Here is an 11,519-nt window from a genome sequence, read left to right on the forward strand (position 1 = left end):
TGTTTCCTTTTTTCCCCTAAATGTTTATACTGTCGGTGCACCTAAATGCCTTTGAAATAGTTTCAACCTTTTTGTTATTTTATTTAATTTTTGATATAAATAAATAGAAAATTGCTTGTATGTGGTCACATACATGAAGCAAAGACATAATAAATTCAAAAGTTACACTGATTTGACTTAATAATTTAGAGAAATTGACATAGTGTATTAGTCCCCATCCAAATTTATGGCTAAGAAAAAGAGTACGTACTATTCATTCTTTAACTATGACAAATATATAATAGAGAAATTTTATCGCCTCTTATGTTATATGTTGTTGGATTACGCTCAAGTTATGTTTTCGAATTATAACATACTTTGTATAATTTAATAATATTAACTAATAAAAAATTGAAATTTATTATGGTAAAATATAAACAATGAAATGTGTAAATCCAAATGTTGCAATACTTTTCTAAAAATGGAGCAAGTGTACTCGTAGATCACATCGTCTATGGTCAAGTTATCTTCTTTTCTAAGGATTGTATTGATCACATTTAACTATTATTGGTAGAAATAATATAAGGTAAAATGTTAAAGCTTGAAACTATGCAATGAAAATTGTCTAAAATGGACTCGTTGTAAATAGGGGGTGATTCATACAATTATTTACGTTGTTTATCAACTCAAGCAATAAGATATCCTACCTACACCAACGTTGAAATTGTTTTATAATTCTATGAAACATATTTTAATTGCTTAAAGCATAACAAAGACAACTTTTTGGTTCACCAATTATTGCCCTATTTCCAAAAAAAAAAAATAAAAAAAAAAAAAAAAAAAAAAAAAAACATTCTTTACTTAAAATAACATTTTTATATGATTGATAGTAGATAAATAACTCTCTGAAACGTGACGGCTTAAAAAAAAAAAAAACGTAGTGACCTCTAAAATTAGGAGTAACTCGCAGATTATGTAGTGACTTGTATGTAGAAATGAGTTGAAATTTCACGTCTAATGAACACGAGGCTTTTTCTAGAATTTGCCATGATTGTGGAAAGCAGTACACGATCTACCTAGGTTAACAAAGTACAAACAAAAATCTTGATGAAGCAAAACTTAAGTTACATTAATTCACACTAACTGAAGTTGCATTAAAAGGCAATGCCAGCTCATATAAGAAGGTTGATAGGTAACTTTGACTAGAGACTTTTCAGCTTTTGTAGGACAAATCACAGGAAACTTAAAACTTAAAATCTAACAATTTATTAGTCACTAGAAAAAGGAGGCTAAAAATAGCCTAAAACTAAGAAAACCAAGTATTTAGGTAAGAAATTGATTAGTTGAGAAGTAACATCATGTAATATGTAGTAAGATCCAAAGTTTTTTCAACACTTAATTTCTCCTTTACTTTTTTTGCTTATTGCATTGCCTAAAAAAAGAGCAACAGCATTAGCATTGCATAGCAATATGCAGAGGAACAACAACAATTCAGAGATGACCTTCCTAGTCGAAGACATCGAAGCAGTCCTCGAAATGAACAGATTACTCGAGAAGGAAAATCTAGAGTTGAAACACGAAGTGGCACGTCTAAAATCACAGATTGCTTCCTTAAAAGCTCATGATATCGAGAGGAAATCGACTTTGTGGAAGAAGTTGCAGTATCCCAGCAGTGTGGGAAATAATAAAGAGGAAAGTTTACAGAAACAGACAGTACTTCAGAGTCTTCAGACATCAGAACAGCTGCGTACACCAGTGTCAGAAAGTAAAAAACCGTCTCCACCTCCACCACCGCCTTGTAAGCAGATTGTTCCTCGGGATTCAGACATGGGATCAGTAAATAATGGTCCGCCACCACCACCACCCCCACTGCCGTCTAAATTACTGCTAGGCTCTAAGTTAGCAGTTCGTCGAGTTCCTGAGGTAATCGAGTTTTATCGTTACCTCAACAAGAGAAATGCCAAGATAGAGAACAGAACAAATAAAACAGCAGCTTCAAAGGAAGGAAGTCCAGGGACTATGATTGGAGAAATTGAAAACAAATCAATGTATCTTTCTGCTGTAAGTAATTCTGACTTTTATTTTCCAAATTTTGTAATAATAAAGTCTGAATGTCATGAATCATGATCTCCGTTTTCAAAACTCGAAAACTTAAGGGGGAAGCTTATTTGAAAGATCAACAAGTTTTTCTGGCTCATTATGTTCGTTTGATGTCGCTGTGGTTTTTTTATTTTTGTTTTTTGCTTTTGAAATAGTTATATATCATATAATGAATACAAAATTTGTCAAACTTATTAAAATCATGATAATATTGAAAACTGACAACAGAAAAGTGAAAATACCTTCTTCTTGTTTACTGTTTTTGGTTTTTTGTTTTCAAAACAACATAAAACTGAAAATAGCAAACAATGCCAAACATAATTGGGTAGTCATTGTATTTCCTTGTTTCCTAGTATTTATAGGAAATAATCCCTTGAGATTTCCATTATTGAAAGGTGTATAAATACAAAGGTTACACAAAACACTAAGCTATGATTAAGGAGTGTGAACAAACAATTAATAAATGCAAAGGGAGAAGGGGAGTGAACCTAGAGAATATACACCTAGAAAATACGCAAGTATTTACATAGTCTAATACACCCCCGCAGTCGTAGCGGGAGGTTTATGAACGCTTAGACTGTTACGGAAATCTTCGAAAAGAACCTGAGGGAGACCCTTGGTGAAGATGTCAGCAACTTGGTAACGTGAGGGAACATGAAGAACACGAACTTGACCAAGAGCAACTTTTTCGCGGACAAAGTGAATGTCCATCTCTATGTGCTTGGTTCGTTGATGTTGAACCGGGTTGCCGGAGAGATAAACGGCACTAACATTGTCACAATAAACAACCGTGGCTTTCTTGATGGGGCAATGAAGTTCAAGAAGAAGATTGCGTAGCCAACAAGACTCGGCAACAACATTAGCAACACCACGGTATTCGGCCTCCGCACTTGACTTGGAGAGAGTGGGTTGTCGCTTAGCCGACCATGAGATCAAGTTATCACCTAGAAACACGCAGTATCCCGAGGTTGAACGGCGAGTATCGGGGCAGCCACCCCAATCCGCGTCTGAGTAAGAAATGAGGCCGGAAATATGGGATGAGTACAAGTGCAGCCCGTGAGAGAGAGTGCCTTGGAGGTACCGTAATATGCGACGGAGAGCGTGCATATGTTCCTGTCGAGGGTCGTGCATATACAAGCAAATTTGCTGCACGGCATAGGAGATATCTGGGCGGGTGAAGGTGAGATATTGAAGGGCTCCGGCAAGGCTTCGGTATAGAGAAGGGTCGTCAACTGGGGGTCCGGATGTGGAGCTTAATTTTGCTTTAGTGTCGACCGGGGTGGCTGAAGATTTACATGAAGACATATTAGCACGAGAAATAATATCCGCAGCATAAGATTTTTGAGAAAGAAAGAGCCCTCCGGAATGGCGAGTCACCGAAATACCAAGGAAAGAACTTAATGGGCCGAGGTCGGTCATGGCAAATTCAGAGCCAAGCTTGGTCATGATGGACCGCCGAAGAGTGGCAGAAGAGGTGGTGAGTACAATGTCGTCGACATACAGTAGAATGTATGCAAAGTCCTTGCCATGAGAATAAATAAATAAGGAGTTGTCGGACTTGCTATGAGAAAATCCAATGGTAGCCATAAAAGAAGCAAACCGATGATACCATGCCCGAGGAGCCTGTTTGAGACCATAAAGAGCCCTTTTTAGAAGACAAACATGACCCGGATGATCGTTGTCACGAAGACCAGGAGGTTGGTGCATGTAAACTGTTTCCGAAATATCACCATTCAAGAAAGCATTTTTGACGTCCATTTGATGAATGGACCAAGACTTGGAGAGAGCTATGCTGAGGACGGTGCGAATGGTTGCCGGTTTGACAACCGGGCTAAATGTCTCATCACAGTCGATGCCAACCTGTTGATTCCTGCCATTAACCACAAGTCGGGCTTTGTGCCTCTCAAAAACACCATTAGCATTCTTTTTATGTTTAAAAAGCCACATACAAGGAATCACATTGACATTGGGGGGGCGGGGCACCAACTCCCATGTCTTAGTTTTAATAAGAGCGTTAAATTCATCCATCATGGCATTTTTCCAATTCGGGTCGGAAAGGGCAATTTTTGGATTTCGGGGCAAAGGGGAAGGAGTAGTTTGGCAATTTAAATCAAAGATGACTTTAGGCTTAAATATGCCACTAGAACTACGAGTTTGGACCTGCAAAGGTGGGGGAAGGGGCCTGCTTGGGCGTTGGGCCGCAGGGGAGATGGCGTAAGTGGGCTCAGAACTGGAGTGGGCCGAAGGAGATGGGCCGCTGGAGGGTGAGGTAGGAATAGAACCAAACATTAGGGGAGTTTGGTGGATTTGGTTGGGCCGATTTGGAGAGGAGCCCATTTGAGGAGAAGGAGGGGGTCTGTTTGGAGAGCCGAAAATGGGAGGTGTTTGGGCCGGCGTGGTGTGGGCCTCAGAGGTAGGAGAGAGAGTTTGAGTTTGGGCTGGAGGTTGAGAAGTGGGCTGACTGTAGATTTGATGGAGAAGAGAAGGGGAAAATCCATCCTTTAGGAAATCATAATCAGTGGGTTTTGGGGTGTGAATTTTGGCAAAGGGAAATTGAGTTTCGTCAAAAATCACATGACGAGAGATAATGATTTTTCGAGTAGAGATGTCGTAGCATTTGTATCCACGATGATTAGGGGGATATCCTAGGAAAACACATGGTGTAGACCGGGATTGGAGTTTGTTGATAGTAGTGGAGGGGAGAAGAGGGTAGCATAGACACCCAAAAACACGAAGGTGAGAGTAAGACGGATTTTGTTGGTAGAGAATTTTTGTTGGTGAGTCATATGCAAGAAGTTTGGTGGGTAGGATGTTATGGAGATATGTAGCCATTTGGAGAGCATGGTGCCAAAAGGAAGGAGGGACGGAGGAATGAGCAAGAAGAGTACGTATCATATTGTTGATAGTACGGATTTTTCTCTCGGCCTTCCCATTTTGAGGAGAAGTGTGAGGACAAGAGAAACGAAACACCATTCCATTTGAGGCACAAAATTTTCGAAAAGGATCATTATCATATTCACCACCATTGTCACATTGGAAACATTTCACATCACGTTCAAATTGAGTATGAGCAAATGCATTTAATTGTAGAAAGAGATTATGCACTTGAGATTTTCGAGCAATAGGAAAAGTCCAAAGAAAATTAGTGAAATCATCCAAGAAAAGCACATAATAATGATGGCCGGCACTACTAAGTTTAGGAGAAGTCCATATGTCACTATGCAAAATGTCAAATGGCAAAGTAGTGCATGAAGTAGAAGAATTAAAAGGAAGTTTCACATGTTTTCCAAAAATACAAGAAGAGCACACATTAGATTGTGAAATCCTATTACACTCAATAAAATTATTCTTCTTGAGGGAACTCAAAACTTGTGTCCCGGGGTGGCCAAGACGTTCATGCCACAAAGAGGAGGAGAGGGCGGCAAGGGCGGTGGGAGAGGAGTGAAGGTTGGCGGTGTTGTAGAAGGGGTAAAGTTCCCCCGAGCTATCACATCTCATACGGGTGGTCCCCGTCCGAAGGTCCTTCACACAAAAACCAAACGGATCAAATTCTATGGAAACATTATTATCACTAGTGAATTTTCGGACAGAAATTAGATTTTTTATGAGGTTAGGAGCATGAATGACATTTGTTAAGGTGAAGGGAGGGAGGGAAGCATGCCCATAGCCACGAATTGGAATACCACTACCATTGCCAACAATAATATTTTGATGATTTTTGCTCAAATTAAAATAAGACGACAGGTTACCTTGGTGCGATGTCATGTGAGAGGTAGCCCCGGTGTCCATATACCAATTCTCATCGGGAGGAGTGAGAGTGAGAGTATGAAGGGCAGCTTCAACATCTGTGGGAGCATATCCAACTGAAGATGGGGCTTGAGCAGAGAAGGCTTGCTGCTGACCATGTTGGGGTCGAGGGCCAAGTATCCCACTTTGTTGAGGTCTGGGCCCAGCAGAAGGTCGAGCCCAAGGAGTAGTTGGGTAAGGGCAAGGAGGCATAGCCCAAGGAGGAGAAGCCCAACCACTCCAAGGGGGGGGGGGAAACTGCCAGGCAGGGGAGTTACCCCACTGCCAAGCCGACGGTGGCTGCTGTTGTTGCGGTTGATGCGAGCCGCGGCTGCCACCACGGCCTTTCCCCTGGCGGCCACCATTGCCACGACCCCTGTTCTGACCACCGCGGCCACCACCGCGGTTGTTGTTTCTTGAATTGGTGCGCTGATTTTGAGAAGGAGAAGAGTGAGGATCGTGCATATGAGATGAATTTCCCGCAGCCATTAACGCAGAACCTACAACATTTGCCTCGTTAGATGCTTGATTTGCTTGCCTCGATTCCTCTAACAGGAGCATAGAACGAGCTTTTTGAAAAGAAACAGGGGGGTCGGATTGTTGGAGAAGAGCAGCGATGTTATCGTAAGCCTTTGGAAGACCACGAACAAGGGTTATAACAAGGCGGTGATCGGAAACTTTAGCCCCAACATTGGCTAGTTGATCCGCAAGCATTTTAATATGTTGACAATAGGCAGACATATTAGAGAAATGGTTCAAATCGACTTGGGAGAATTCGGTTTCGAGTTGGACAGCCCTGTTGGTTTGATTATCCTGAAAAACGTCCTTCAACCTTCCCCACGCAGCAGCAGCAGTTGAATCAGGGACGAGAATTGTGTTGAGCAAGTCATTGGATATAGTGCTATATATCCATTGGAGCACAATTGCGTCGAGGCGACGCCAAAGGTCGGGATCGGTGGACTCAAGAGCAGAGGCAGCACCTTCTTGATCAGAGGGGAGGATGTGTTCAAGAACTTGGTGTGCTCGAGCGTTGATCTTGAAAAGTTCAACCCAAGAAATGTATTGGGCACGATCCATTTGAAGGGTAATGGGGATAACACTTTTGATGTTGTTTACAGTGAAAGCGGGGTGGAAAGCGGAAGCTTTTGGAGCTTTGGGTGAGTCACCCATGGTGATCAATACACGGCTAGAGAGAGAGAGAAAGAGGGGAGAGAAGATAGAGGGACCTAGCCTGATACCATATAGGAAATAATCCCTTGAGATTTCCATTATTGAAAGGTGTATAAATACAAAGGTTACACAAAACACTAAGCTATGATTAAGGAGTGTGAACAAACAATTAATAAATGCAAAGGGAGAAGGGGAGTGAACCTAGAGAATATACACCTAGAAAATACGCAAGTATTTACATAGTCTAATAGTATTATTTCTGTTTACTGTTTTCGTGCTATATAATTAGGTAGTGCTAATGTGGATTTGATATTCGGGTTTGAACAGATTAAATCCGATGTTGAGATGCAAAGAGAGTTCATCAATTACTTGATAAGAGAGGTAGAAACAGCAGTCTTCACAGATATATCAGCAGTGGAAGCATTTGTGAAACGGCTAGATGGAGAGCTGTCAAGTCTGGTAGACGAGAGAGCTGTACTGAAGCATTTTCCGCAGTGGCCAGAAAGAAAGGCTGATGCTCTAAGGGAAGCCGCTTGCTGTTTCCGTGACCTGAAGAGTATAGAATCCGAAACGCTGTCTTACAAAGACAATCCCAAACAACCATTGCCTCAAACATTAAGGCGGATACAAACGTTGCAAGACAGGCGAGCATGTATATAAAAAAAAAGTTAAATATGATGCTAAGGTTTATACAATTGTGAAGTTAACAATCCAGATTATTAATATTATGATCAACTGTTGTAAATGCAGGTTGGAGAGGGTAATAGAAAACATCGAAAAGACGAGAGAAGGGACGTGCAGAAGATACAAAGAGATGCAGATTCCTTGGGATTGGATGCTGGATACAGGCCTTGTTGGTCAGGTAAAAAGAAATGGTTTGCTGTTTAATTGATTCCATATAATGATCAAATTTTTTGTACAATGATTTCTAAAGCACATACAATTTTCGAAATTTCTACAAGACCAATGATATTAGGATGATTGAGAAGAATACTTATAAGATGTATTTTTTTAATTTGCCCTTTGTTTTTAATTGTTAACCCCTTTGAGCAAGCATGTTTGTCAATACATGATTTAGACCAATAAAAATTATAATTATCTTGTAGTTAAATATTAAAAGGCGGATATTTTACATTCATTACTAATAAATAGCTAATTTATTCATGTTTCTGAATGTGTAAATTACTGGCAGATTAAGTTGAACTCATTGAAGCTAGCAAGAGAGTATATGAAACGAGTCATCAAAGAACTTGAGAGTTCTAGATTGCCTAGTTCAGAAGACATCATTCATCAAGGTGCTCGTTTCGCATATCGAGTTCATCAGGTTAGAACAATTACAACCATACCTATTTCTGTTTTTTCATTCACAACTATTAACTTGAACCATACTTCTGATGTCTAAACTTTCTAACTGTTATAGTTTACCGGCGGTTTCGACTTAGATACAGAGCAAGTATTTGAAGAACTCAAACGAATACATCTTGCAAACTCTCCACAAGCTTGTAAGGCTTGAGATATGTAATTATCAGTTATTGCAAAGCAATAATTTAATCTTTAGTTTGTAATATAACTCTTCCATGATATTTATTAGTATATAGAGTATAAATTAGGATAATTACTCTGTATAATTTTTCTTACTTTTGAACCAATAGTTTATAGAAACTTTTTATTTACTATTTAGTAAATACAACTCAATAGAAATATAGAGCACCCTTGTTATAGTGTATCATATTATGGGATTGTATTATTAGGAGGAAAATATAGATACATAATTTTAAAATTATTCTCTTGCTTATGTTCTGTCAATTTTTATCTTGCACACAACAATACCTAGATATAAGTTATCATGTTTAATCAGCTTATGTACTAATCTTTACCAGCAATATATAGAACTCTTAATGTTTCGATTGTTTAATCATGCGAATGATAAGTTAGCTTGCTTGTATTGAACGAATTAATGCACTACCTCTTCCCTGAAAGGAAAAACTGAGAAAGGGAGTACTTAGCCAACACATAATCGTCGAACAAACTCCGGTGAGACTTTTATGTTATGTGCTATACACAAGAGAGATATACTCCTACATAACTTAGCTATAACTTTTAAGCTAAATCAATAGAAAAAAGGGTCTCAAACAACCTGTACTACTGAAGCAGATGAAGGATTAAACCTTTTCTCAGATCTATTCCTACTTAACATCCTTCTAAGAGAGCAATCTAACATGGGATAATCCCTACTTCCCACATTCTCGTCTTCAGAATCTGCATCAATCCCCATAATTTCTACCACAACTTGATCATTATTTGATCTGTTATCACGGTTCATAACGACAGCCTCATCCGCCTGATTCGTATCATCATCCACGAGTGGATGCTCCTCTGCTGCCGGATCTTCAGCAGCACCATCAGTTCCCTCACGACTCGTTGTCTCGCTTTTCTGACTAACATCACCTTCCATCACAACTTGAGCTCGACAGATAGGACAGGTAGAATGGCTAAACAGCCACATATCAATGCATTCCATATGAAATGCATGTGAGCATCTTGGCAAGCTCCTTCCTACCTCGCCTTCCTCAAACATACTCAAGCAGATTGCACACTCCAACGCCACCCCCTTATACCCTTCTCCACTCCTACCCTCCGACACCGGTCCATACACAAACGTCGGGATCAAATCTATCACCGTCAAGTCAAGACCCTTAGTTTGGTACGAACAAGAAGACAAAGAGGTGATATCATACGTGTAGGTTGTCGATGACACTGTGTGTGACCTCCTTAGGTGAGGTGTGCGGCCAAAAACACCAACTATAGATGTTCGACACAGGTGGCCCTCGGCAAGGAGCCACCTCGCATAAATATGAAGTAGGAGGACAAAAAGGATGACTAACAAAAGACATAAGATGGCTGCAAGCAACAAGTTATTCTCATAGGCAATAGTAGTGCTACTAAGCATATTGTTTGTGTTGCTTATGATATACAAAGATGCTTCAACTAGCTAGTGATCGTATCGCTTCGAGCATACATAGATACATACATATATATATATTCTTACAAAGTATAGAGAACAAAGGAACAAAGATTAAGAACCATAGGATACCATGAAGAATGTGAGAAAATGTGAAGTTGCGTAAATGCTAAGTTGTGAAAGAGAAGGGGAGGTGCCTCTAAATGTGTAAGTGTATAAAATAAAAACGGTGTTACGTAAGAAAAAAGGAAGGTTCCCTGTATCCAAGGAGAATGGTTGGAGATTAGATAAAGGACTCGTGAAGTTGACGGCAGACTACACAGGGAAAATTTTTATTTTTTACTACAAAGCATATTTTATGAATTTGGTGCATTGAAAAAAGGATGATTTTTATGAATTTGTTGCATTAAAACTGGGATTTTTTTACTTCAGAGATTGAAGATCCCAATCTCTAAGTACACGGGAACCAAAGATTGAATTATATGGTATTAGTTTTTTTTTTTTTTTTTTTTTTTTTTTTTTTTTTTTTTTTGAAGGGAGTAATAGACTAATAGTAAGAGTGATAATAATGCGAAATATATAATTGAGCTCAAACTTGATTCTAATTACACTAGAAATAAAAAATAAACATTTGTTTGGTCCAAATATTATTAAACAAGCTTAACTAAAGTTTGAAATTAAAATTCAATTTTTAAGAATATCTGTGCAAAAATCAGGATTTCTTTGTTTTTTTTTTTAAACTTTTTTTTGGGCTCCAAGAATTCAATTACTTTTCTTAGATTTATATAGTTTGGATCCTTGAGGTTCATTAAAAGTCACCATGTACCCTAAAATCTTTATAAATAAATAATCATTTTCTACCCAATTTGAGTACACGAGAGGGTAATGTGGAGATAAAGAGGGTAAAAATTTAACGTGCACAGAGATTTTTACCAAATAAAATTGGTGACATACACAGCATATTGATACATATATTATAAAATTTCCCAAATATTAGTAATCAAAGTAACAATTACGAAGGACCGGTTGTGTTCATCTTAATTTCAGTTCACTTTAGCTCCAATCAATTCAGTTCAATTCATAATTACCTTCTCTCATAAACAATTCATTTTAGTCCTATTCAGTCCAATTGTTTCCAGTAAATCAGATTAAGCCCGAAGTAAGTCAATCATAATTTCAAACAAGGTTTGATTCACTTAGTAAGGCTTTTACCTTAGGTCTAAGATTCAAATTTTACTAAGTGAGGATATATGTGGAAAGCTAATCCCTTACCTGCCAGCAAATACTGAAGTAAAAAAACTATACTTTATAGTATGAGAATTGAAGATGGGTAAGAGATTCTTTTTTTTTTCCTTGCCAAAAAAAAAAAAAAAAAAAAAAAAAAAAAAAAAAGAGTAAAAATTTGCATAGACATGCAAATCAAGTGCTATGAGTCAATTCCAATCTAAATTGAAGTTGGACACACATTATGGCTCAAACCCACCAGATGTCCCAGCTAACTCTGATTAAACCAGCTTGGGAA

The 11,519-nt window shown here is 38.6% G+C and overlaps 2 protein-coding genes across 2 annotated transcripts; one reads left to right on the forward strand and one right to left on the reverse strand.

Annotated features, from left to right (window-relative positions):
• The first annotated feature begins 1,264 nt into the window (after positions 1-1,264).
• On the forward strand, positions 1,265-8,896 carry LOC145620564 (INCREASED PETAL GROWTH ANISOTROPY 1-like protein 1). Its single transcript, XM_081675257.1, has 5 exons — positions 1,265-2,040; positions 7,363-7,679; positions 7,786-7,897; positions 8,228-8,359; positions 8,456-8,896. The coding sequence occupies exons 1-5, from the start codon at positions 1,450-1,452 to the stop codon at positions 8,546-8,548; spliced, it is 1,245 nt and encodes a 414-aa protein (XP_081531383.1). The 5' UTR covers positions 1,265-1,449; the 3' UTR covers positions 8,549-8,896.
• A 159-nt stretch (positions 8,897-9,055) lies between these two features.
• Positions 9,056-10,068, reverse strand: LOC145620565 (RING-H2 finger protein ATL2-like). Its single transcript, XM_081675258.1, has one exon. The coding sequence runs from the start codon at positions 9,983-9,985 to the stop codon at positions 9,164-9,166; it is 822 nt and encodes a 273-aa protein (XP_081531384.1). The 5' UTR covers positions 9,986-10,068; the 3' UTR covers positions 9,056-9,163.
• Positions 10,069-11,519: the final 1,451 nt, after the last annotated feature.

Source organism: Chenopodium album, chromosome 27 (genome assembly GCF_948465745.1).
Source record: "Chenopodium album chromosome 27, dcCheAlbu1.1, whole genome shotgun sequence".
In the NCBI taxonomy this organism is placed as follows: domain Eukaryota; kingdom Viridiplantae; phylum Streptophyta; class Magnoliopsida; order Caryophyllales; family Amaranthaceae; genus Chenopodium; species Chenopodium album.

What these genes read in the sequence shown, in the direction of transcription:
- LOC145620564 (XM_081675257.1), top strand. Translation starts at nt 1,450, where the DNA reads ATGCAGAGGAACAACAACAATTCAGAGATGACCTTCCTAGTCGAAGAC. An exon ending in ATACAAACGTTGCAAGACAG is followed by an intron (nt 7,680 to 7,785) that starts GCGAGCATGTAT and finishes TTGTAAATGCAG; the next exon opens with GTTGGAGAGGGTAATAGAAA. An exon ending in ATACAGGCCTTGTTGGTCAG is followed by an intron (nt 7,898 to 8,227) that starts GTAAAAAGAAAT and finishes AATTACTGGCAG; the next exon opens with ATTAAGTTGAACTCATTGAA.
- LOC145620565 (XM_081675258.1), bottom strand. Translation starts at nt 9,985, where the DNA reads ATGCTTAGTAGCACTACTATTGCCTATGAGAATAACTTGTTGCTTGCA.